The sequence below is a fragment of the Somniosus microcephalus genome, chromosome 15 (assembly GCF_052327205.1).
Source record: "Somniosus microcephalus isolate GS21.2 chromosome 15, FLI_Smic_1.0, whole genome shotgun sequence".
NCBI lineage: Eukaryota > Metazoa > Chordata > Chondrichthyes > Squaliformes > Somniosidae > Somniosus > Somniosus microcephalus.
In genome coordinates, this window is record NC_141001.1 from 90481593 (window position 1) to 90505296 (window position 23704).

At 43.3% G+C, this 23704-nt stretch overlaps 1 protein-coding gene across 2 annotated transcripts in view; it reads right to left on the reverse strand.

Moving 5' to 3' along the window:
* lin7c (lin-7 homolog C (C. elegans)) overlaps nt 1–23125 on the reverse strand; it is a 30712-nt gene extending 7587 nt beyond the window's left edge. Inside the window, exons 1-5 of one of the 2 annotated variants that reach the window (XM_086008118.1) lie at nt 22989–23125; nt 9601–9719; nt 8947–9018; nt 5922–5939; nt 1901–2110 (exon numbers count right to left, since the gene is read on the reverse strand). In XM_086008118.1, coding sequence (XP_085864244.1) covers nt 1901–2110; nt 5922–5939; nt 8947–9018; nt 9601–9719; nt 22989–23025 — 456 coding nt within the window. In that variant the 5' untranslated portion in view covers nt 23026–23125. The remainder of the gene's footprint in view (nt 1–1900; nt 2111–5921; nt 5940–8946; nt 9019–9600; nt 9720–22988) is intronic. The other variant, XM_086008119.1, reaches the window with a different exon arrangement.
* Between the last annotated feature and the right edge of the window lie 579 nt (nt 23126–23704).

The window sequence follows — 23704 nt, forward strand, 5'->3', positions numbered from 1 at the left end:
CTCATAGCTCACCAATGCACACCTTCAGAATTGTACAACAGTTAAATGGAATAGCTAAGTACAGACATCAAACGTTGCTGTTAAATTAAAATAAATCAGAAGTTCGCTGATGATTGCAGTGTTCAGTTCCATTTGCAACTCCTCAGATAATAAAGCAGTCCATGCCCCTATGCAGCAAGACCTGGACAACATTCAGGCTTGGGCTCATAAGTGGCAAGTAACATTCGTGCCACACAAGTACCAGGCAATGACAATCTCCAACAAGCGAGTGTCTAACCACCGCTCCATGACATTCAACGACATTACCATCGCCGAATCCCCCACCATCAACATCCTGGGGGGTCACCATTGACCAGAAACTTAACTGGACCAGCCACATAAATCCTGTGGCTACAAGAGAGGGTCAGACGCTGGGTATTCTGCAGTGTCTCACCTCCTGACTCCCCAAAGCCTTTCCACCATCTACAAGGCACAAGTAAGGAGTGTGATGGAATACTCTCCACTTGCCTGGATGAGTGCAGCTCCAACAACACTCAAGAAGCTCAACACCATCCAGGACAAAGCAGCCTGCTTGATTGGCAACCCATCCACCATCTTAAACATTCACTTCCTCCACCAGCGGCATACCATCCACAAGATGCACTGCAGCAACTCACCAAGGCTTCTTTGACAGCACCTGCCAAACCCATGACCCCAACCACCTAGAAGGACAAGGGCAGCAGGCGCATGGGAACACCATTGCCTCCAAGTCACACACCATCCAGACTTGGAAATATATCGCCGTTCCTTCATCGTTGCTGGGTCAAAATCCTGAAACTCACTCCCTAACAGCACTGTGGGAGTACCTTCACCGCATGGACTCACCAGCGGTTCAAGGCAGCGGCTCACCACCACCTTCTCAAGGGCAATTAGGATGAGCAATAAATGCTGGCCTTGCCAGCAATGCTCACATCCCAGGAACAAATAAAAAAACAGTTGTACAGAGAATCAGGATAAACATGCTCTGGATCTACTTGGCAACCATATTAAGAGATTGGTGAAATCAAAAGATAACTTTTGTAGATATTTGAAACTACCTATAGTCAGAAGTATAATTTAATGTACAGTAAACTCTTTCTTATCCGGCACCTACGGGACCAGGATGGTGCCGGTTGATGAAAAATTCTGGATAACAGAGAGGTGGGCCATTTTTAACACAAACAAAAATAAAAACCACTGACTAACTCGGCCACCGTGGGAGACTCGGACTCGGCAAAACGAGTGCTGGATCGATTCGGCAAGATTACCGGTTATCTATTTTGCCGGTTATTAAAGTATTCCGGATGATTAAGTGCCGTTTAAACAAGAGTTTACTGTACATGGAATTCGGTGCCAATTTTCTCCCTGCTGAAGATGGCTGACTCTTGCTGGAGTAAAGCTGGCAGCTCTTCAGACCAGTACCATGTCCAAGTTGTCATTCTTCATGCGAGACTGGATAATGAGTGCCAACAAGTTATTCTATTCTTAGTAAACACTCATGGATACATACTTTCCAGCAGGAATCACTGGATAGTGATCAGGTCGATCAACTATGAAGGATTGTTCGCTCCCGTTCTCAGAGATGCAAGGGTCAATGCAGTCCAATTTGTTGCTCAGCTGTGATCAGCTAATGCTGTATTGACTGGGAATCCAACCTGGGACCTTCTGTATGGTGCAAGTGCTATACCAAGGACTCCCTTTACATGCTTAAACATTGGAGGAGCCCTCTACTATATGTAGATTTAAATGTACTCCTGCCTACGCAACAGTGACTGCTCTTCAAAAGGTAATTAATTGGCTGCAAAGTATCTTGGGACACACTGAGGATGTGAAAGTGCTATATAAATGCAAGTTCTTTCAAGAAAGTACCCAAAATACCTACCACTCCATTAACAGATAGGAGCTGATCCCCACGTTTCAGACCTCCGTGACGATCAGCAATGCCAGCAGGGATTATGCGGGATATGTATATAGGAGAGTTTTGCTCCTTTCCACCCATGATATTGAAGCCGAGTCCTTCGTCTGTTTTGGGTAGTTCCACAACTCTTGGATGCGAGTGACCTTCGCTGGCAGCAAATGCTGCCACTGTTGCCTGATGAGACAAATTGCTAATTTACAATCACATCAAATTCTGCAAAATTCAAACTGATACAATACAAATGATATATTATACGCTTACTCATTCCAAACATTACATACAAGACAGTGAACATACAGGGGAGAAATCTCCCAACTGAGGAGAGATTACAATCTTCGCCCAGCTCTAACCCCTTTCCTCACTCTTCACACCGCCTCCCCCTGCCATCAGCCTCCTTCCTCCTAACCCTTCTTAGTTCAATTCCATTATCCTCATGCTGTAACTCTCCTTCACCTGAAAACTGTATTTGCTCTCTATTCTCGGTGTGCAATGCCATGGAACTAGTTTAAAAAACGTTAAATACCTATGTTGTTGAATTCCTCTCTAAAAGCAGCCATTTCAAATATCAAATTTGGTATTCCACCTGATAATGTTATTTTTGCATTTCTAAAAATACCCAAGACTTCTGCACTCAAACATTGACTGAAAGCAGAACACTTTAGTGTGTTACATTTTCTCAATGATGGGTGTTCAGAAAAAGTCAGGAAATCTCTCATCACCATTTTTGTAGGTTCAAAATTAATCATGAGAATCAAAGAAGAATTTTCATAACACATTCCAGAATAATGTCAGTCACTTCATTACAAAAATCTAGATTTTCAGAATGTTCTGTGAAGTAGCTTTCCCAAGAAAACAAAAACCAGTACTTTCATCTGGTAGTTTTGCACCATATGGAGGTATATCAACACTGATCCATACTCGTGCATCTCCCATGGCACTGCACACAGGAGTTGCAAAATACATATCAAGAGTACATATCATGCAGTGCACAAGGCATTATGTAATATAGCTGAACTCATGTGCTATTGCTCCTGGAAAAAACAATGACTACAGGAAACTTTGTGCTATCCGGCACCGACGGGACCGAGCTGTTGCCATCCCATCAAAACTGCCGGACAAACCAGCGCTAATGTTGAAACATACGGAGATTTTGAGCTCCGTATCTGGCAACAAACCCTGTTGCTTAGCAATAGCTTCTAAACAGTCGGCCGTACCTTGCAAGCGTCTCTGTATCTTAGCAACAGCTTCAGCGAGACCTTGCAGAGCCTGACTCGTGAAAAAAAAGTAACAAAAAGAAAAAAAACCTAACAAAATGGCTCCTGATTTTTGCCGGTGGCTCGAGCATTCCGGACAGTTAACCTCCAGATAAACCAATGTTTCCTGTAATTAACAAAATAGTCTATCTTCCTGCAACAATGTCTCATTCTTTCTCCCAGTAGCTCTGTGGCTATTACCTGGACCAGCAATCTAAAAGGTCGTGAGTTCTAATCCCACCATGGCAAACTGAAGTTAAAAAAATCTGGTAATTCAACATAAAAGCTGATGGATTGTTAAAAAAAAAACCAAAAGGGTTCACTCAGGAAAGAGAACTTGCCACACGTACTTGGTCTGGAATACATATAACTCCAGTTCCACACTTGCGTAGTTGACTCTTAATGACATCAAGGCACCTAGGTATTGGCAATAAATACTGCCGTGCCAGTGTCCACATCTCAAGAACAAATGACAACTTTAACTGTTGTAGCTATATGTCTTTCTGCTTGCCTTCCACTCTTTTTAACCTTTTTCGCTGTACGCCGGTCAGACCAATCTTTCATTGGAGTTCCCATTTGTTTCGATCTTTTTCTTACTTTTTATATTGCAAAATATTCTCCTTCATTGTGTCTCCTCCCAATTGTCTGCATGATTCTTTACTGATTTGCTCAATTTCTATGTCCTTTTCTTTAAAATACAGGCTAGGCAGCAAGATTGTAGGTAATAGTACAGGTTTGGAAGTGAACAATGGAATCAGGCAAGGAAAGACTGCCCAGGAGGTGGCAGAAGACATGCAAGTGAGAGAATGCGGGGTTTTGGAAACTCAGGCAGGGAGCAGGGGTGGTGAAGTTCGGAGGAGTGGTGCAATGGTAATGCAGTAGATGTAATTTATCTAGATTTTCAAAAGGCCTTCGATAAGGTACCCCATAATAGACTGATGAACAAGGTCAGAAAATGCAGAGTCAGGGGACAAGTAGCAGAATGGATAGCTAGCCGGCTTCAAGACAGAAAGCAGAGAGTACGGGTAAAGGGTAGCTATTCAGAGTGGCAGAAGGTGGGTAGTGGTGTTCCACAAGGATCAGTGCTGGGACCACTGTTGTTCACAATTTACATCAATGATTTAGACTTTGGAATCACAAACACAATTTCTATATTTGCAGAGGACAACAAATTGGGGGGGGGGGGGGAAGAAGATAGTCAATACTAAGGAGGACTGCAACAAATTACAGGAGGACATTAATAAACTTGCAGAATGGGCATATAATTGGCAAATAAATTTCAACACAGATAAATGTGAGGTACTGTATTACATTTCAGTAGAAGAATAGGGAGGTCACTTATTATTTGGAGGGTGCGAGTCTGGGTGGGGTAGAGGAACAAAGGGATCGGAGTACAAATACACAAATAACTAAAAGTTGCAACACAGGTTAGTTAGCAAGACCATAAAAAAAGCAAACCAAGCACTAGGGTTTATTTCTTGAGGTATAGAATTGAAAAGTAGGGAAGTTATGCTAAACTTGTATCGAACCTTGGTTAGACCACACCTGGAGTACTGCGTACAGTTTTGGTCATCATATTATAAAAAGGATATAGAGGCACTGGAGAGGGTGCAGAGAAGATTTACAAGGATGATACCAGAAATACGAGGGTATACATATCAGGAAAGGATGAACAGGCTGGGTCTCTTTTCTCTCGAAAAAAGGTGGCTGAGGGATGACCTAATAGAGGTCTTAAAAATGATGAAAGGTTTTGATAGAGTGGATAGAGAGAGAATGTTTCCACTAGAGGCCATCAATATAAAAGAGAGTCATCAAGAAATCCAATAGGGAATTCAGAAGAAACTTCTTTACCCAAAGAGTGGTGACAATGTGAAACTCGCTACCACGGGGAGTGGTTGAAGTGAATAGTATAGATACATTTATGGGGAGACTAGACAAGCATATGAGGGAGAAGGGAATAGAGGGTTATGCTGATAGTTAGATGAGGAAAGACGGGAGGAGACTCGAGTGGAGCATAAACACTGGCAAGGACTGGTTGGGCCAAAATGGCCTGTTTCTGTGCTGTATATCCTATGTAAAGGGGGCAGAGGGTCAGGGCAGGTTGGTCGTTGCTTTCTTGCCTGGGAGAATTTATGGAGGAGAGAGAATATAGTTTGGGAATACTAAGAAAGGTTCAGGAGTAACTGAGGTGGACTTGTGCCTGAAGCACTGGTGGTGGTGGTGGTGGTGGTGGGGGGGGGGAAGGGGGGCGGGGAGGAGGGCGAGTTCTAGGTCTGACAACATGGGGAGTGGGGGGGGAGAAAGAGGGATCCTGGTTTTGTTAGCAGTGGGATGGAAAGCAGAGGCATTCTGTACTTGACAGCAGTTCAAGAGAACACAAAAACTGCATCAGCACAGAAAATAGCTGCAGTTGTACAAAGAACAGAACATCAGCTATGACTGCACTAGGATCAAACTCAGCAGCAATAACCATGTAAATAAGACACATCAACTGCGTGAGTCTGAGCACAGACAGTAGGGTTGCACATGCAGGAACTTCCAAAGAATTTTGGAAGGGAAGGCCCAGCTGAACAATGGAAGGTCCATGTCTGATAAAGGGTAGACCTCTCGAAGCAGAACTTATTGGATGGATTTCCAACAGGACCCAAGTAATTTTATGTACAGGTTTATTTATTTTCTGCCAATTATTAAGTTTGTGTGTGTTTGTTATATATTATGAATTGTATTCTTACCCATATAAAGTCAGTTGGCTGAGGAAACATGGCAACCGAAAGAAATCAGAAAAAAAAGTTGTTGAACGATTAAGTTTGTCACACTTGCCTACTGGTGATTGATATGTTTTCTTACTTGACTATATTTGAACAATCAGCATAATTAACAGTCATCTGAACCAATCAGGTAGGTGCAAAGTGTGCTGTACATATCGCATGCATTACAGACACATGATAGACGCAACATATTTAACTATATAGATTCCATAAAAAGTCACATTTTTCTATCATTCATGCAAGTATTCATATGCACAAAAATAGAGGAATTGCTACATACCAACCATGTGTAATTTAAACTAGCATTCTGAGCAATTGGATCTAAAATAGTTAGACAACATTCCCTGGTCTATTTTACTAAGGGAAATGTTAAGAGTACCCCCAACATATTACAAAGCAAAAAAACTTTGCTTTAACTCAAATTTCCTTCTCAATATTCACTGGTGAATTTACATATCCAAATTTTCATAAGGCCACGCCACTCCCTATTTAGGCAGTGTGTGTCCAGGAAAAGGTAAACAAAAACTGCAAAGTGCCGCACAAAATGCATTTTTACAAGCACGTAAAAAAAACTGTGTGGCTCATCATAAAAACTGTGTCCTATTCTCCAAGAGAAGAATTGATTAATACCAAATACGCTTAATTTTCTGTCAGCAGTAAATATTAAATCAGTCGGCTATACTTGAGATCTACAGCATGGCTATAATTCCCCATGAATTACGGTATCTAGGGTTGTATTAAATGCCAAACCTTCTAATGCACAAGGCTGCTATTTTGTTACAACATGGCATCAACAACAGAGAGCTCCCTGGGATAGGGGGGCTGAATAGTAGTACCATGGAGCAGTTACAAATAAAGGCACAAGAATCACTCTTTTTAATTCCCAATAAATCAGTGAACTGCCAAGTGGATGATGCAGCAAGAAAGAAGGAAAATTGGAAGAGATTCATGCCTAGGTAGTTCCTGGCACCTTGTAGCAACTAGATAACAGCCATTATCTGAGCTGCGAGGTATCCTGCCTGGAAAAAAAAAAGACAGAAGGTGCAAAACCTTCCCAGAAAAATATTTTTTAAAAACCTACCTCAGGGTATACGTCACTAAACTTTGATTCATATGCATATGTAGTGAGATACTGCCAAGAGATCACATGCATATATAGTGTGATACTGCCAAGAGATCACATGCATATGTAGTGAGATACTGCCAAGAGATCACATGCATATATAGTGAGATACTGCCAAGAGATCACATGCATATATAGTGTGATACTGCCAAGAGATCACATGCATATATAGTGTGATACTGCCAAGAGATCACATGCATATATAGTGAGATACTGCCAAGAGATCACATGCATATATAGTGTGATACTGCCAAGTGAAACAGATTTTTCCCAGTCCTGAGGAAAATATTTCTTAAGGCACTGTCTCCCCTTTACTGTGTTTCCCCCACATCATACAACAATCCCAACTTAGAAACCAGGAAATTAGGCTGCTCTCGGTTCTTTGGAACTGGTTGCTGGTCGGTGAATGAATGGAACCACTGTGGAAAGTGCATGGCTTCCACCTGGCACCTCCCCAGAGTGGTACAGCTCAGACAGACAAGTGAACAAGTAACAGATTGCAGGCATGAACCTACATCCAACCTCTCTACCATGCAGCATGTAGGGGCAACAATGTGCCAAGCTTATTTCCTGCAAGGATAGTTTTTGAAGCAGGGATTAAAAAAAAACTCAAGACTATTCTTTTTGGGCTTGTTTCCTACAAAGACAGAGACAAGCAATTAAGAGCTTAGTGCAGGGCAAAACAAACTAAGTACTATTTGAACAGCAAGCTGCCAAGCAACATGCCTAATTAATCAATCTTCTTCAATATCACAATAGGGCATGGGCTTGAAGATCAAATTCAAGAGGTAGAAAATTATAAACTGCCTAACTTAAACAAATGATTGCGTGAGCTTTGATCACATGGGAGAAGACAACACTAAATTATCACTGTAGTAAAAATAAATCCTGGTAATGATAGCAAGGCAGTGTCTGCATACTGTACTTGTCAATCTGGCTATTCACCGGACCCCCTCTTAAAAGTATGTGGAAAAGACAACTTAGGTTAAAAAGTGGGAACTCATTGGATTACATTTACAGGTATAAAGGATTACGTGGGATATACAGCACAGAAACAGGCCATTCGACCCAATCAGTCCATGCCGGCGTTTATGTTCCATTCGAGCCTCCTCCCTCATCTAACTCTATCAGCATAACCCTCTATTCCCTTCTCCCTCATATGCTTGTCTAGCCTCCCTTTAAATGCATCTATACTATTTGCCTCAACCACTCCCTGTGGTAGCGAGTTCCACATTCTCACCACTCTCTGGGGAAAGAAGTTTCTTCTGAATTCCCTATTTGATTTCTTGGTGACTATCTTATATTGATGGCCTCTAGTTATGCTCTTCCCCACAAGTGGAAACACTCTCTCTCTATCTACTCGATCAAAACCTGTCATAATTTTAAAGACCTCAATTAGGTCACCCCTCAGCCTTCTTTTTTCAAGTGAAAAAAGAGACCCAGCCTGTTCATCCTTTCCTGATAGGTATACCCTCGCATTTCTGGTATCATCCTTGGAGAACATAATACTGTAAAACTAAGCAAGCATAGCTCTGTAGAAGAAAATATTCAGAACACAGGTTTGTCTGCTTTAAATATATACAAAATGTGAGGTTGTGTTTGGCAGGGAAAAAGGGACAGTGAGGGGATAGAGGGGGGAAAAAAATCAGTGCAGTTCGTACAATAAAATGTAATTGATTGTAAAAGCTGTGGTGCTTTTGCAGCATGAACTTGCTATGACAGCCATTTTAGGAAATATTCTTGTTTCAAGTCTCCTTACCATGAAGCAATGTCCAATTAAGTAATTATTCTGAAGAATTTAGGTTAATACACATTTGTTCCCATAGTATGAGATCGCAATAATCTATTTACAATATAGTTTCTTACCTTGGCAGTAGCATTGGCTCTCACCTCTGGACTACTATTAATATCCACAGTCTCATACACGTGCTCATAAACCTGTAGGCAACATAGTGGATGTTACTGCTGGGAACTGACTAATTCCCAGGCTTATAGCACTCATTTATAAATAAGCCTTTTGATTAGTTGAGTAGAACCAGCTGCAAGCAAACACACAAATTTAAAAGCCAAAAATAAAACAAAATATTTGTAATTAAAAATGTAGATTTAATTGGGAAATCACAGCAAGTAAAACACAGCATTCAAATGAGCCATGTCTTGCAAGTCACCAAGTTGTTTCTGGTGGGGAGAAGATGGAATCAGTTTCATTCATGATATTGTTCTGTATGGAGACGTTTGCATTTCGAGTATTACTGAATTAACCTACATTTGGGAATTCATCTTTCAGTGAGTAATTATCAGGTTAAAATCAGAAAGCACCAAGCATTTAAGACTGGAGTGGGGCATTCTGCATTAGTTTGACTATCCATTTCACAATTCTACTTTTGCATTGTACATGATTTTTCTGAAATGTTTGCCGGTAATAAAGCATTATTGGCCTTACTGAGTGCAATCGTTTTCAAACAGCTTTCTTACTTTATTATACATGATACAGAGGGGAGAAAATGTACAAGCACATACTTCTCGCACAGCAATGCAGAATTCACTCTGAAGTACTCTTTGCAAAGCCTGCAGCTTCTGGGGTGGCACCTCTCCACTCCTTTGCAACTTCTCCAGTAGTTCAATAGCCCGGGAAACATCTGGAAAGTCGAGTATGGATTCAAGTACAGTCAGACAGAGCCAAAACCAATTCTTTGCAATCTATTAGTTCAAGTACAGAACAAAAAAAATTGTCCCACTGATCAAGTTCTTACACATTCCAGATAGTATAATCCCACACACTAGACTGCTAAACAAACAATCTTTTACTTGCTGTCCTCCGTTGCCTGGTCTTCCTCACCAGTTTCTTAATCTTTCTATCGCGCTAACATCAGACACATATCTTATTCTACAACAGTATGATTCTCCCCCCCCCCCCCCTCCCCCCATAGAGTCTTTGAGAAACCCCCCTGAACTCAAGCTTTGGGCTTCTCAACAGAAGACAGTGTTCGAGGCATTTCAAAAATGGAAGTGCTATTATCAGGCGAGTTTAATCATTTTTTTGTACTTTTTGCAATTGTTTTTAATATGCTACAAAACCTTATTGCTAATACTAAGTTTTTTCAGTTTAGTCCAAGACGACAGACAAAAGAATCTTTAAAAAATATTAAGCGATTTCATTAGTTCAGCTCTTTTTTCTAATTGGGCACGTTTGCTCGCTGCTCTTTGTTGATGGTGTAGGAATAGGTGTATTCCTAACAAATAACGGAGCTTGACTCGGAAGAACAACAAACAGGATTTTAATGTTGAATTAGATGAAATACAGCAAACAACGTAGAACGATGCAGGAGAGGCGTGGAACAGGTCTTTCCCCAGTGGAGACGCCACCAGGACTGACTAGGCAGGCCGGAGGTTTGCGCGATGACGTCATCGCGTTGCTCGAGTTTCCTGCGCTTGGGGCGTCACGTGACTTGCGACGTGACGTCATCGCGTTTGCCCGCGCTTGGGGCGGTCACGTGAATTGCGTGACGACATTATCACGTTTACCCAGCACTGGAGCTGGCCGTTGCGGCCGAAGTCGCGAGAGCGGGAGGCCGAGCTGGGCCGGCGATTGCCGCGGGAGGCCGAGCTGGCCCGGCTCGCGTTCTTAAAGGGGCAACGGCCCGAACATGCAAACTCAATACAACGTAGGTAAAGGGAATTATGTCCTATAAATAAGGGACACTCGGTGGTACCGCTACAATGGGATGTTTCATGCAGGCGTATGAAGTTTTCAACTTACGACTGGTACATTCCCTACCCATTTAATTGGCTGGTCACTGTTTTATGAATGTGAAATTTGAGTGCACCAGGTGCAAGTGTAACATAAATTTTGTACATAGATAAATTAGATTTTTTTTTGACAATAAGTAACAGAAACCACAATTCTGTCATTTATTACTAGAAGTTACTGCATATTGCTGCATGAACCTTTTTTCTATTAGTATCCGCAAATTTTAGCAAATAAAGTCTAACGCTTATTTGGCTTCAGTTCAGTCTTCGTAATATCTAAACACTGCAAAAGCAAGGGCTTGAAATGTTGACATAGTTAGCCAAAGTGAAGTAATAAGATTTAATTCTAATCCATTAATAGGATTATGCAAACTGCTGTGATTTGCACGCTTTCAAACTTTCAAGGGGCTAGGCCACGTTTCACATTGCTGTAGTGAAGATTGGTATATGGCCTTTATAACTGTTATTTTCACACAAACGGCTTTTCAAAACTCATTCATCAACAAGTCTCAATTACCATTGTTTTGCATTTAACCAATTCTTAAAAAAAAAAGTAAACCCTTTTGTTGTGTATGTAACCGTTTACCTTTAAGGGAACTATAGAATGTGACCGTTCGCCTTTAAGAGCACTACTTTAGGGTGGCACTATTTATTGGCTCATGTATACTGTAATACCGATAGTGACCACACCAGTATATAAGGGTTGTGATACGTTAACTAGATCAGAAATCGCCCAGACCTCTGAATAGTAAAGACCTGTTTTGTTTGTACTTCTAAAGTCTCTGAAGTTATTTACTGCACAACCTACAGACTTTACAGTGGCGATGAGTCCGATCGTACCCTGCGGCAAGACTAACCAGTAGCAGAGAGCTTCAAAAAGAAAACACGAGGCTCCGTCTACTAAAAGTATAGTACTTACTGGAAGCTGGAAGATTAACAGCAAAGCTGCGGCAGCAACAGGCACAGATTACCCTGCTACCACATCTTGAGCGAGCCAATCAGCCTAAAACAAGGCGGCCGAAGAGACTGTGAGTAGTTAAAACAAATAAATTTAAAAAAAACGGGGTAGAAGTATTTGGAGGAGAAGGGCAAAGCATTCGGGTCCAACGGCGTCGGGTGACAGCCGGACCGCGGGCAATGTGAGAAGCCGTGCAGCAACCGCTGCCACGAAGCGCTGAGCCTGCGAGTAGGCGCGGGAGTGTCAGAGCCGAGAGCCGCGCGAGCGGGGGAGCCAGAGCCGAGCGGGAGGCGTTGCAAGCCAGCGATCGCATCTCCAGATAAGGGCCGAGAGCCGCGAGAGCGATCGGATCTACAGATAAGGGCCGGCAGCCGCTTCGCGATCCAGCGATCGCATTATAGATAAGGGCCGCACTCGGGCTGACAGACGGCGTCGGGGGACCGGGTGAAGACCGCCAAGCGCGGGAAAACCGCCATTGAAGTGGGCGGGGAGAGCGAGAAGCGCGGGAAAGCCGCCATTTTTCGGGGAAAACCGCTGAAGAAGAAGGAAGAAGCGGGAAACCGCCATCTTGGAAATTATTAAGAATTTCGGAAAAGTAATAAGATTTTTCAGAAAGGCTGGTGTGTTCTCAAGAAGAGAGAAGAAAATTAATAATAAGTAAAGTAATACTTGTACTGTTCTCAAAAAGAGAAGAAGATGCCTAAGCGAGGAAATATTAATGACTTTAATGCAGAAATAGAAGACTGGGCCACGTATGTGGAACGCATAGAAATATATTGCGTAGCCAACGAAATTGAGGATGACAACAAGGCAATAACTTTGTTAAATTCGATGGGAGCAAAAACATACGGGCTTTTGAAACATCTAATAGCACCAGTTAAACCAGTGGACCAGACCTTCGAAGAGATCGTAACAGTGTTGAAGGATCACTTGAACCCCACACCGTTGATGCTGGCTGAACGATTTAAATTTTACGCCAGAACCCAGAGGAAAGATGAAAGCAATGCGGAATACTTAGTCGAACTGCGTAAGCTAGCGAAATACTGCCAGTTTGGAGGGAATTTGACAGAGGCGCTGCGGGACAAGTTCGTATGCGGCTTGGCCAAAGAAGGAACGCAGAAGCGACTTCTGGAAGAAAACGACCTCACACTGGACAGGGCTGTCCTCATAGCTTCATCGCACGAAGCCGCAGCGAAAGGGACGGCGGAAATGCAGCTAAAGGCGGCGGCACTCGGGGTGGACCAAATTACAGCAAGCACTCCCAAATGCTACCGTTGTGGAAAGACAACGCACGACCAGAATCAGTGCTGGTTTAAGAACCAAGAGTGCAGGAAATGTGGCAAACTGGGTCACATCGCGAAGGTATGCAGGTCCGGAAAGAAGACCAACAAGCAAAGGAAGCCACCACCACAAGGAAAGTACAACAAGGTGCATCAGGTGGCTGAAAAGAGTTCAGACGAACAAAATTCAGACTCAGACCCAAACAGCCAGGAGCTGGATAGTCTGAGAATCCACCATGTGGGTAAAGTAACTGATCTACAGTTGATCTGGGTCACACTAAAAATAGCGGGAGTCCAAGTACGAATGGAGCTGGACACGGGATCAGCTGTATCCGTCATCAACCAAAAGGACTATCACCGGCTATTCTCTCACATATCCTTAAGAAATACCAAATTCGTATTACAGACATACACGGGGCATCATGTATACCCCCTGGGAAAAATACGAGTCAAGGTGAGAGATAGGGGTAAAGAACACCCACGAATGTATCTGTACGTACTACCTGAGGGAGGACCACCACTTCTGGGACGGGAGTGGATCAAGAAAATAGACATGGAATGGCACTACCGACAAGCAATGACGAGTGAGGACTCGGTGCAGACAAGCAGCTCAGACTCCGAGCCGGAAGACGATAAGTCCAGCTTATGTATGAAAAACAAGATTAACATGAACTCACGGACTAAGGTTGGGAAATCGATGGCGTGCATAAAGACAGAGAATTCTGAGTCTGTTCAAGCTACAGACATATGCATTACGGAGGAACACCGGGCTAGAACTCAACGTTATGTCAAAGTACAACGACAATTAGAACAGTTGAGTGCCCGTCTCCTACAAGAGATGGAAAAGGTGAAAAAGTTCTGGGACACCGAATGGGAGTCCCTGGAAAGACAACAGAGACAGCTCGCTCAAGCAGAGAGCGACCATAGAGCCATCGTGGCCAAGTACCAATCACATCTCCCTGAGGCTGTTCAGGAACTAGAATATACACAGAACGATCCAAAGGAAGAGGAATCTTCAGGAAGTCAGGATGGTATTCCAGTTCACCTCTACGACTTGTTGCAAGCAGAGTGTAACGAGTTGAAAGAACAGTATGAACAGGCTCGGACTACAATCCTGGAAGGGGTTAACTTGGCAACTTCCGAAAAGCTCGTGTTAGTGAAAGCATATGAGCAACTAAAGGTTGAACATGAACGACTAAAGGTTGACCATAAGCAAGAATTACAAAGTCTGCAGGAAATGTTTGATGAGCTTCAGGCCAAGGCTGACTCATCGTTAGGGATTCAATCCATAGGAAAAAAATTAGTGGTGGAAGACATACCAGAACAGGGAATACAGGATGTCCAAGAACTCGTTAAATTATTAAAGGAAACACAAAATAAATATGAAGCGGCAATGGCCGAGGTCCAACGACTTGAAGAACAGATGCAACTGGAAATCTTTGCAGTGGAAGAAAAGGGAACTGTAAGAAACACAGAGACCGTAAGAATGGGCCATGAACATGAGCTTAAATCGTCAGAGGAGAAGGGTTTGGAGCTCTCAAAAGTTATTGAAATAGCCGAGGTTGCAACACAGACTGAGAAGATGGCAGCAGAGCAACCCTTAGATACCAAAAGTACGCTGACTCATGTCAAGGTTGAACAACAGAACGCTGAAACAACTGCTCCGGTAGAGGGATTGAATAGTCCGATCAATCAATCTCCAAAGGAAGTTGAAGTATTAAAATCACAAATGAGGTCATTAGTAAACAACTTGCTGAAAGCCCAGAAAAAGTTAGAGGAAGCGGAACACGTGAAGAAGTCTCTTCAGGAAAGATGTCTGGATTTGGAACAAAAGCTGGCTGACGTCCAGCTGGGTAGGGAGGACATAGAAGACCCTCTCGCTGGCCTAGCTCAGGACGACTCCGAATATTACTATGTCCTGTCCTGCCCAACTTGTAACTTCGACTCCCACCATACAGAAATCATGGAGGAGCACCGAAAGTCTACGGAACATCGGGAGAAGGTGGCTCTACTACGGAAAAAGGAGGAAGAGAAGGAGGAACTGCGCATGCAGCTGACAGTGGAGCCCAGAGAGTCTCCAAGAAGCAGAAAAGGAAAAGTCGAAACAGAAGATGACCCATCTGAACCATTATTACCTCTACCAGATCACACACGTGGTCCCTCCGAACGGAGCCAATTCAGTTCGGAAGTTCAAACTGTTAAACCCATGGAAGGACTATTGAATGAGTCACTCCAGCAATGTGAACCGACTACACCACAGAGACTGAATCTATGAACTGTTTTCCACAGAGACTGAATCTGTGATCTGTTTTGACATGAAGATATATATGTTATTATGTTATGTTAAACATGAAGTTATATGACGTTGACTCCATCGAGAGTATATCTGTAAATTGTTATATGACGTTGACTCCATCGAGAGTATATCTGCAAACTGTTTATATAAAATTGAAGATTGTATGTTTAACGGGATTCTGTAAGTAATAAGCTAGGAAGGGAGGAGTGTTGTGTATGTAACCGTTTACCTTTAAGGGAACTATAGAATGTGACCGTTCGCCTTTAAGAGCACTACTTTAGGGTGGCACTATTTATTGGCTCATGTATACTGTAATACCGATAGTGACCACACCAGTATATAAGGGTTGTGATACGTTAACTAGATCAGAAATCGCCCAGACCTCTGAATAGTAAAGACCTGTTTTGTTTGTACTTCTAAAGTCTCTGAAGTTATTTACTGCACAACCTACAGACTTTACACCTTTTGCACATTTTCTGTATGTTTCTATTCTTGGCCAGCCACTGTGTGAAGTGCCTCAAGACAGTCGGAATTGCAAATACATTACTGCCTTCCAAAGTACATGTTTAAGTAGCGGACATGGGAAAGTAGAGAAAGTTTATCCCACTGTATATTTGTATTGTATAGTGCTAATTAGGAGTGGAAAGTAAAAAAAGATATAGGCCCTAAAATTATGCCATGGGACAGTGGTGCAGACATTTGCCTGAAATTCCGCTGCTACTTTCACAGGTGCCATACCCATTTATTTGAAATGGATTAACACTTTTGCTATAACAACAGAGGAACTTCAAACAATAAAGTGTTTGCTAGCAGCCCACCGTGTCATTTCAGGACAATGATTCATCAAATCTCTAGGTACAGAACAAATGTGAAAGATATCTACAAAAAATAGCTTGTCGGTCTTTGTGCAATTTCAACTTCCATGCTATATCAATTAATTATTTTAAAAAAAAATCCTATTATTAGTTCCAGTTACAAATTAGTAAAAGTTAATACAATCACAAATTAAAAGTGTCCTTTGACTTCAAGTCTGACATTCAAGTCTAATGTCCATCCTAATTTTATTAAGTCTGTAACTTCAAAGTCCAAAAACATGGATAGGAACTAGCTTCAAGTAACTCAACCTTGGTCACCGTAGAAGATTTTTCTGCTGGTATCAGTACAATTTTGTGGAAAGTCTCAATTTACACTAAATTACAATCGTAGCACATCACTATATGGCTGGGTGTCAGATTCTAGAAACAGCCCTTTGTACACAAAATTTTGGACTGTATGGTGATGTATAAACTTACAGAATGACAGCAACAATGTTATTGTTGTCAATTCAGTGGACAGCTGTATTTTTACGGTTGCGAGTATAGTACTCTCTCTTTACAGCAGTATCAGTGCTTGGTTCTTATGTCTTCATTGTCACCCTCACTTTCCAAGTCTGACTGCTGTGTACTATTTTGGAAACAGAAATATTGTGGCTCGGATTTTGTTGTCCGCAGTGAAGGAATGGCGCTTGCCGTTCACCTCGCTGACAGCTGACCACAGAATTTTTGTGGGCTTCTCAGAATAGATTTCCTCTAATTCTCCAGCGCGGCACCCTCTACAGGTGATCTGTGGTGTCTGTCAAGTAACAGCGAGGCTTTTCCGCCAATCAGATTGAAGAATCCTCACTGAGACACGCAGAGTTCAAACCAGGAAGTATAAAGCAGGAAATATAAATTAGATTTAAATGAGATACAGAAAGTGGAATAAAGATTGGGAAATACAGATGGGATTAAGGGAGAGATTTTTTTTTTTTTTTTTTAATTTTAATTTTTTTTTCAAATTTCCAACACCAATTTTCTTCTGAGGGAATGAGACTCCACAGTTGTAAATTAATTTTTTCAGAGCCAGATCGTCCAGCAGTAACCATCACTTATCACACCATTAAAACCTCATTTACTCCTGAATGCACCAGCCGTTTTTAGTGCAGAACTAGTGGGCAAGTACCTCAAGTTCACGGTTAGTCATTTCAATGTCGAGTCCTTCAGCGAGGACTGCAACAACACATGCTGCGGAGGAGTGGGATATCTCTGACAGCAACTGCCAGATTTCCACGTATAACTGTGCATGTGCGGAAGCCAGAAGTTGCTGTCCGATTTACCCCGAAATAACAGTGAGCGTTGATACCCACCCCGTTATTATTACTGAAAAATCTGGGCCCAACGTTCCCTTTAAGCTGCACGGCCACGCAGCGGTCTGGAACTCCCACGCAGCCGACTCTTCACTTGAAATAACCGGCCAAGCGCAAAAATTTGAATGGGCCGCGCACCCAAAAAAATATTACAGGGAACATTTTCCAGGCCTACATGTTTTAAACTGTAGGATCATGCTTTTTAGTTTTGCTGTTATGGCGAACTTTATTGTATGATCTGGAATGCACTGGCGACAACCTCGTTAGGTTTGTTTTCAGTTCTTTTGCTAATCCCAATTCAACTAGTGTCCTGACAGAGTTAGAAGCAGCAGTCCACTGTTAATTTAACTCATTCTATTGAGTTAACACAGACAACACACCAGCCTACACCTCTTCCTTATTCACTTGCAGCCGCCAATCTGTTCCAAATAATTAATGGTATTTTCTGCTTCACAAAAAGAAAGACTTGAGTTTATACAGCAGCTTTAACGTCCTCCTGATGGGCCAAAGCATGTCACAGCCAATTAAGTACTTTTTGAAAAATAGTCAAAAAAAAAGAGGGAAACACGTCAGCTGATTTGTGCGCAATGTCCCACAAACAGCCAAGACATAAATGACCAGATAATTTGATTTAGTGATGTTGATTGACAGACAGATACTACCCAGGACATAGAGAACTCCCTTGCTTTTAGTATCGTGGGATCTTGTGTGTCCACCCGAGGAGCTAGACAGAACCACGGTTTAAGGACTCATCTGAAAGACAGCACCTCTGATAGATCGTTCCTGCCCCCTCTGCCCTCCCTTCTGGCACATGATAAGGTTTTTATGTCCGATTTGATACAAGGAGCTCATGGACCATTTCCTTTCTAAACTGAGGGTGTATGATTGGGTTGTTCTTCCTCTCCAGTCGCGCTGTTCCTGCCTCCACCCCGTAACAGTCTAGTTTCATCCACAGTCAACTCCTCACATTCCACATCAGATAATTTCATCCACAAGATCCACCACCTGCTCCCTTGAACCTTCCTCACTGAGCTCCTTACCGCAACAACTCAAAGCACTGCAACCTCCTTCAGTAAACTATTACCCAACTCTTAAAGTCCTACCTTCAAACCCTGTCCTCTTGAAATACTGACCCAACTTCAACCTCAATTCCTACATTACAACAGTGACTACACTTCAAAAAAAGTACTTCATTGGCTGTAAAGCGCTTACGGTCGTGGTCGTGAAAGGCGCTATATAAATGCAAGTCTTTCTTTCAAAGACATCACCAGCACTGAACTCTATGCTCATCTCTCCCAGCACTCCTTGTTTGACTCCCTCCACTCTCTATTTGACTCCTTTCATTTGGCCTTTGTCCCGAGATGGGTCAATGTAATTGACAACATCCTGTGGGACTGCAATGTGACATCCATCCTCCTCAGCCTTGATCTCTCGGTAACATTCAACTACTTCAACCTCAAGCGTCTATGTGGTCCACCTCTATGGTTCTTTACTCTCCTGGTTCCATTTCCACCTGCCCCAACAGAGTCAGAACATGTCCTCCAATGGCTTCCCTTTCTGTGCCAGTGGAATCATCGGCAGTGTTCCCAAAGTTGCAACCTTAACCCCTTATAATTCCTTATTCATATGCTGTGGCCTGGCAGCAATATCCACAAGCACGGGGCCAGCTTCCCAAGTACACCGATGATGCCCAAACCTATTTCTTGGCAGCATCCTAGAGTTCAAAATTGTAGGTTTTGAAGACACAAACAAAAAATGGCTAACACAGGCATCATGGACAGGTGAAGTTAACCAGAGTTAGTACATGCAGACAGTCACATAACCCAACTGACATCTGCTGACTGTACAGATAGGAGATACATTCTTGAACAAAACCAGTTACAAAAGAGATGAGCTCAGTTAAACAGGAAGGAACACAACTTTGCAAAATTACAGACAAGACTGAGACCCAGATGCAGCTTTAGTTTCACAATGAAACAGGTGAAGGCAGGCCTGTCGGGTAACACAAGTTATTACTGTTTGCTACTCGCTCCTTCTCCTGAAACATCAGAGGCTGATCCTGCAGTCTATACTTCCTTAATGTTTGGGGCTCTCGCCCATAGAAACACAGAAGGTAGGAGCAGGAGTAGGCCATTCGGCCCCTCGAGCCTGCTCCGCCATTCAATGAGATCATGGCTGATCATCCAAATTCAGTACCCTGTCCCTGCCTTCTCCCCATATCCCTTGATCCCTTTAGCTTTAAGAAATATATCTAACTCTTTCTTGAATATATTTAATGAATTGGCCTCCACCGCCCTCTGTGGTAGAGTGTGCCACAGGTTCACCACTCTCTGGGTGAAGGAATTCCTCCTCACCTCAGTCCTAAATGGTTTACCCCTTATCCTTAGACTGTGACCCCTGGTTCTGGACTCTCCCACCATCGGGAACATCCTTCCTGCATCTAGTCTGTCTAGTCCTATTAGAATGTTATAAGTTTCAATGAGATCCCCTCTCATTCTTCTAAACTCCAGCGAGTACAAGCCCAATCGACCGAATCTCTCTTCATACATCATTCCTGCCATCCCAGGTATCAGTCTGGTAAATCTTCGCTGCACTCTCTCCATGGCAAGAACATCCTTCCTCAGATAAGACGACCAAAACTGCACACAATACTCAAGGTGTGGTCTCACCAAGGCCCTGTACAACTGCAGCAAGACATCCTTGTTCCTGTACTCAAACCCTCTCGCTATGAAGACCAACATACCATTTGCCTTCTTAACTACCTGCTGCACCTGCATGCTTACCTTCAGCGACTGGTGCACAAGGACACCCAGGTCTCGTTGCACTTCCCCTTCTCCCAATCTATTGCCGTTCAGATAAAAATCTGCCTTCCTGTTTTTGCCACCAAAGTGGATAACCTCACATTTATCCACATTATACTGCATCTGCCCAATCACCCAACCTGTCCAAGTCACCCATGATAGCCGCTTTGCCCTTATTGCATGCGTGTCTAATTTCCCATTTAATGCCATCCCCAACCTCAGCATTACTGTTTGGGGGTATGTGTACAACTCCCACTAATGTTTTCTGCCCCTTGGTATTTCTCAGCTCTACCTATACAGATTCCACATCGTCAGAGCTAATATCCTTCCTTACTATTGTGTTAATCCCAAAACCAATTACTTAAATTTTTTCCTTCCTTCAAAATCTCCCTCTTCTTTTGGTTCTTTTCCTAATTTTCCTGCTTTGCGTTCAATGTCCTTCTCTGTCCCTTGTAAAGCACTCAGACATTGTTCTACCCGAGGAATGTTATAATCATAAGCTATCACTCTTGCTTTCAGGTCTTTGCATATGCAGTCTCGCCATCTCAGCTTTAGTTTCTACCTGGTATTTTTCCAGCAAAAGCCCATTTCCATCATTTTCCAAGCTACCAATCTATAACTGTACAGCATATATGCCCTTCCCAAACTTCTTCTAACAGGCATGCCACTCCTCATAACCGATGCATCAGTTACTCTGTTCTCCTAGTTGATCACCACATTTTCCAAAAGCAGCTATCCTTTACAGACCAAGTTCACAGCATATACAAAGTGCCAACTAGATGCTTACCTCATACGGTCTCCTTTTCAAATCCCGTGATACAATTCTTCCCTTCCAGAATTTGCATAGCCTGTCAGAAGCCAGAGCAAAACATCGCTTTCTCACACCCCCATTATATAAAGACATTAAATATTTCTCTTTAGTAATCAGTTCCCCTAGCTAAGCTCCTGGTCTCTGGGTCAGAAGGTTTGGGGTTTAAAACTCACACTGGGAATTGCACTCATAAGCAGGGCTGATACCTCCAAACCCTCCCCCACGCAAAATAAAAAATGATTGTATATATATTGGCCAGTGTTTTCCTAATTTTATATTAAAATGAACTATATTTGACCAGCAAGTTTTTGTTTTGTAACAATTTTGTCCCTTTATTTTCACCCAGAAAACGCAAGTTTTAAAAAAAAGCAATCTATAGTACTGAGGTTCGGAATGCTGCACGGTCAAAGGTGCAACCCTTCAAATGAGACAGCCCATTTGCCTGTTCCAGTGGAAGTTAAAAATATTGCAGCACAGGATTCCAAGAGGAGCAAGGAGCTCTAGGTGTTTTGGCCAAGATTCCTTCCTGAACGATATCCAACAACTTGTATTTATATAGCACCTTTAACGTAGTAAAACATTCCAAGGCGCGTCACAGGAGCGTTATCAAACAAAGTTTGACACCGAGCCATAGAGTTATACAGCACAGAAAGAGGCCCTTCGGCCCATCGTGTCCACGCCAGCCATCAAGCCCCATCTATTCTAATCCCATTTTCCAGCACTTGGTCCGTAGCCTTGTATGCTATGGTGTTTCAAGTGCTCATCTATATGCTTCTTGATTGTTGTGAGGGTGCCTGCCTCTACCACCCTTTCAGGCAGTGAGTTCCAGATTCCAACCACCCTCTGGGCCACATGAGGATAATTAGAGCAGAGGACCAAAAGCTGGGTCAGAGGTAGGTTAAAAGGAGCATCTTAAAGCAGGAGGTGCGGAGAGGTTTAGTGAGGGAATTCCAGAGCTTAGGGCCTCGGCAGCTGAAGGCACGGCTGCCAATGGTGGAGCAATTAAAATTGGGGATGCACAAGAGGTCAGAATTGGAGGAATGCAGAGGTCTCGGAAGGTTGTGGGGCTGGAGGAGATTAGAGAGATTGGGAGGGGCGAGGCGATGGAGGGGATTTGAAAGCAAGGATGAGGATCTGAAAACCCAGGCTGACTTGTTGTTCGGCCCTTTGCTATTTGATGGGACGGTGCTGGTTCAGAGTGGCTGCTGTGCTTGCCCAACAACAACTTGCATTTACATAGCGCCTTTAACATAGTAAAACCTCCCACGGTGCCTTATCAAACAAAATTAGACACCGAGCCGCATAAGGAGATATTAGGGCAGATGGTCAAAAGCTTGGTCAAAGAGAAAGGCTTTAAGGAGATATTAGGGCAGATGGTCAAAAGCTTAGTCAAAGAGGAAGGCTTTAAGGAGATATTAGGGCAGATGGTCAAAAGCTTAGACAAAGAGGTAGGTTTTAAGGAGCGTCTGAAGGGAGGAAAAAGGCGGAGAGGTTTAGGGAGGGAATTCCAGAGCTTAGGGCTTAGTGCACTTCACAAATAATCCTGTGTGTGTGTGAAGCACCCCGAGACGTTAACAAGCAGATACAAGGAACTCAACAAATGCCTTTGTCTTGCTCAGACAGTGCGCCACCTAGCGCGCCTCACGCAGATTACAGTTGATGAAGCACTCTGACCGCCAGCCGCCTTCAGGCTGGCTGTAAAACGCCAGGAGCTGTCACCAGCATTAGCCCCGGCCGATCATATCACCACCCCGCACTGCGGCAGGGCCCGTCAGCGGGCGGGCAGCCGGCATATTCCCAGTCGCCGCGTTATTAAAGCTGGGTTCATTCAGGCCGGAGAGACCTTACCCCTGTCCAGCCGGATCGGCTCCATCAGCAGCGCCATTTTCCAGACACTTCCAGCCGGAAAACACACCCGGAAGTGACGTCGCCCCGCCCGCTACTGCTCACAACGCAAGGCTGTCACAGCGCCGCCCGGTGGCCCGAGAGCGCATTGCACCCATTGCTGGCCGGCGGAGCCAAGGTGTGGTCAACACTCCATCCACCACCAATGGTCACCTAATACCAACCGGGGAGAAAGCTTAAATTTTGATGTTTTCTTTGATTGGATATTTAACTGTAAGCCTTAATTTATAAAGGGTGTTTCCACACAGAAGTGAGAATCAGGTTTCAAACTCCTGTGGTACTGCACAGGGGTCGTTTGCAAACAATGTCTTCAGGGGAAAGGGGTTACAGGTTGGGGGATTTATTGGCCCAATAATTCCGGGCCCAACGTGTGAGTACGGACGGGGTACTCACGTGTGGGCCCGATGGAAGTGCCGGTTTTCAGCATGCACAGCGCATGCGCGGAAAACCGGCATTTCCTGTCCCCTAGGACGAACGCGTGCGCGCAGGAGTCTGCACGTGCGCGCTGAAATTCCTTTTTTCCCACAGGTTTGCGCGTGTGTAAGGGCCTCTAAAAAGGAGACGTAAGGACTTCATTCTTTAAGGTAAGTGGTCTATTACTTAAAATTATAACATTTTTTCCACAGCTTTATTGTTTTTAAGGACTTTACAGTAAGGTA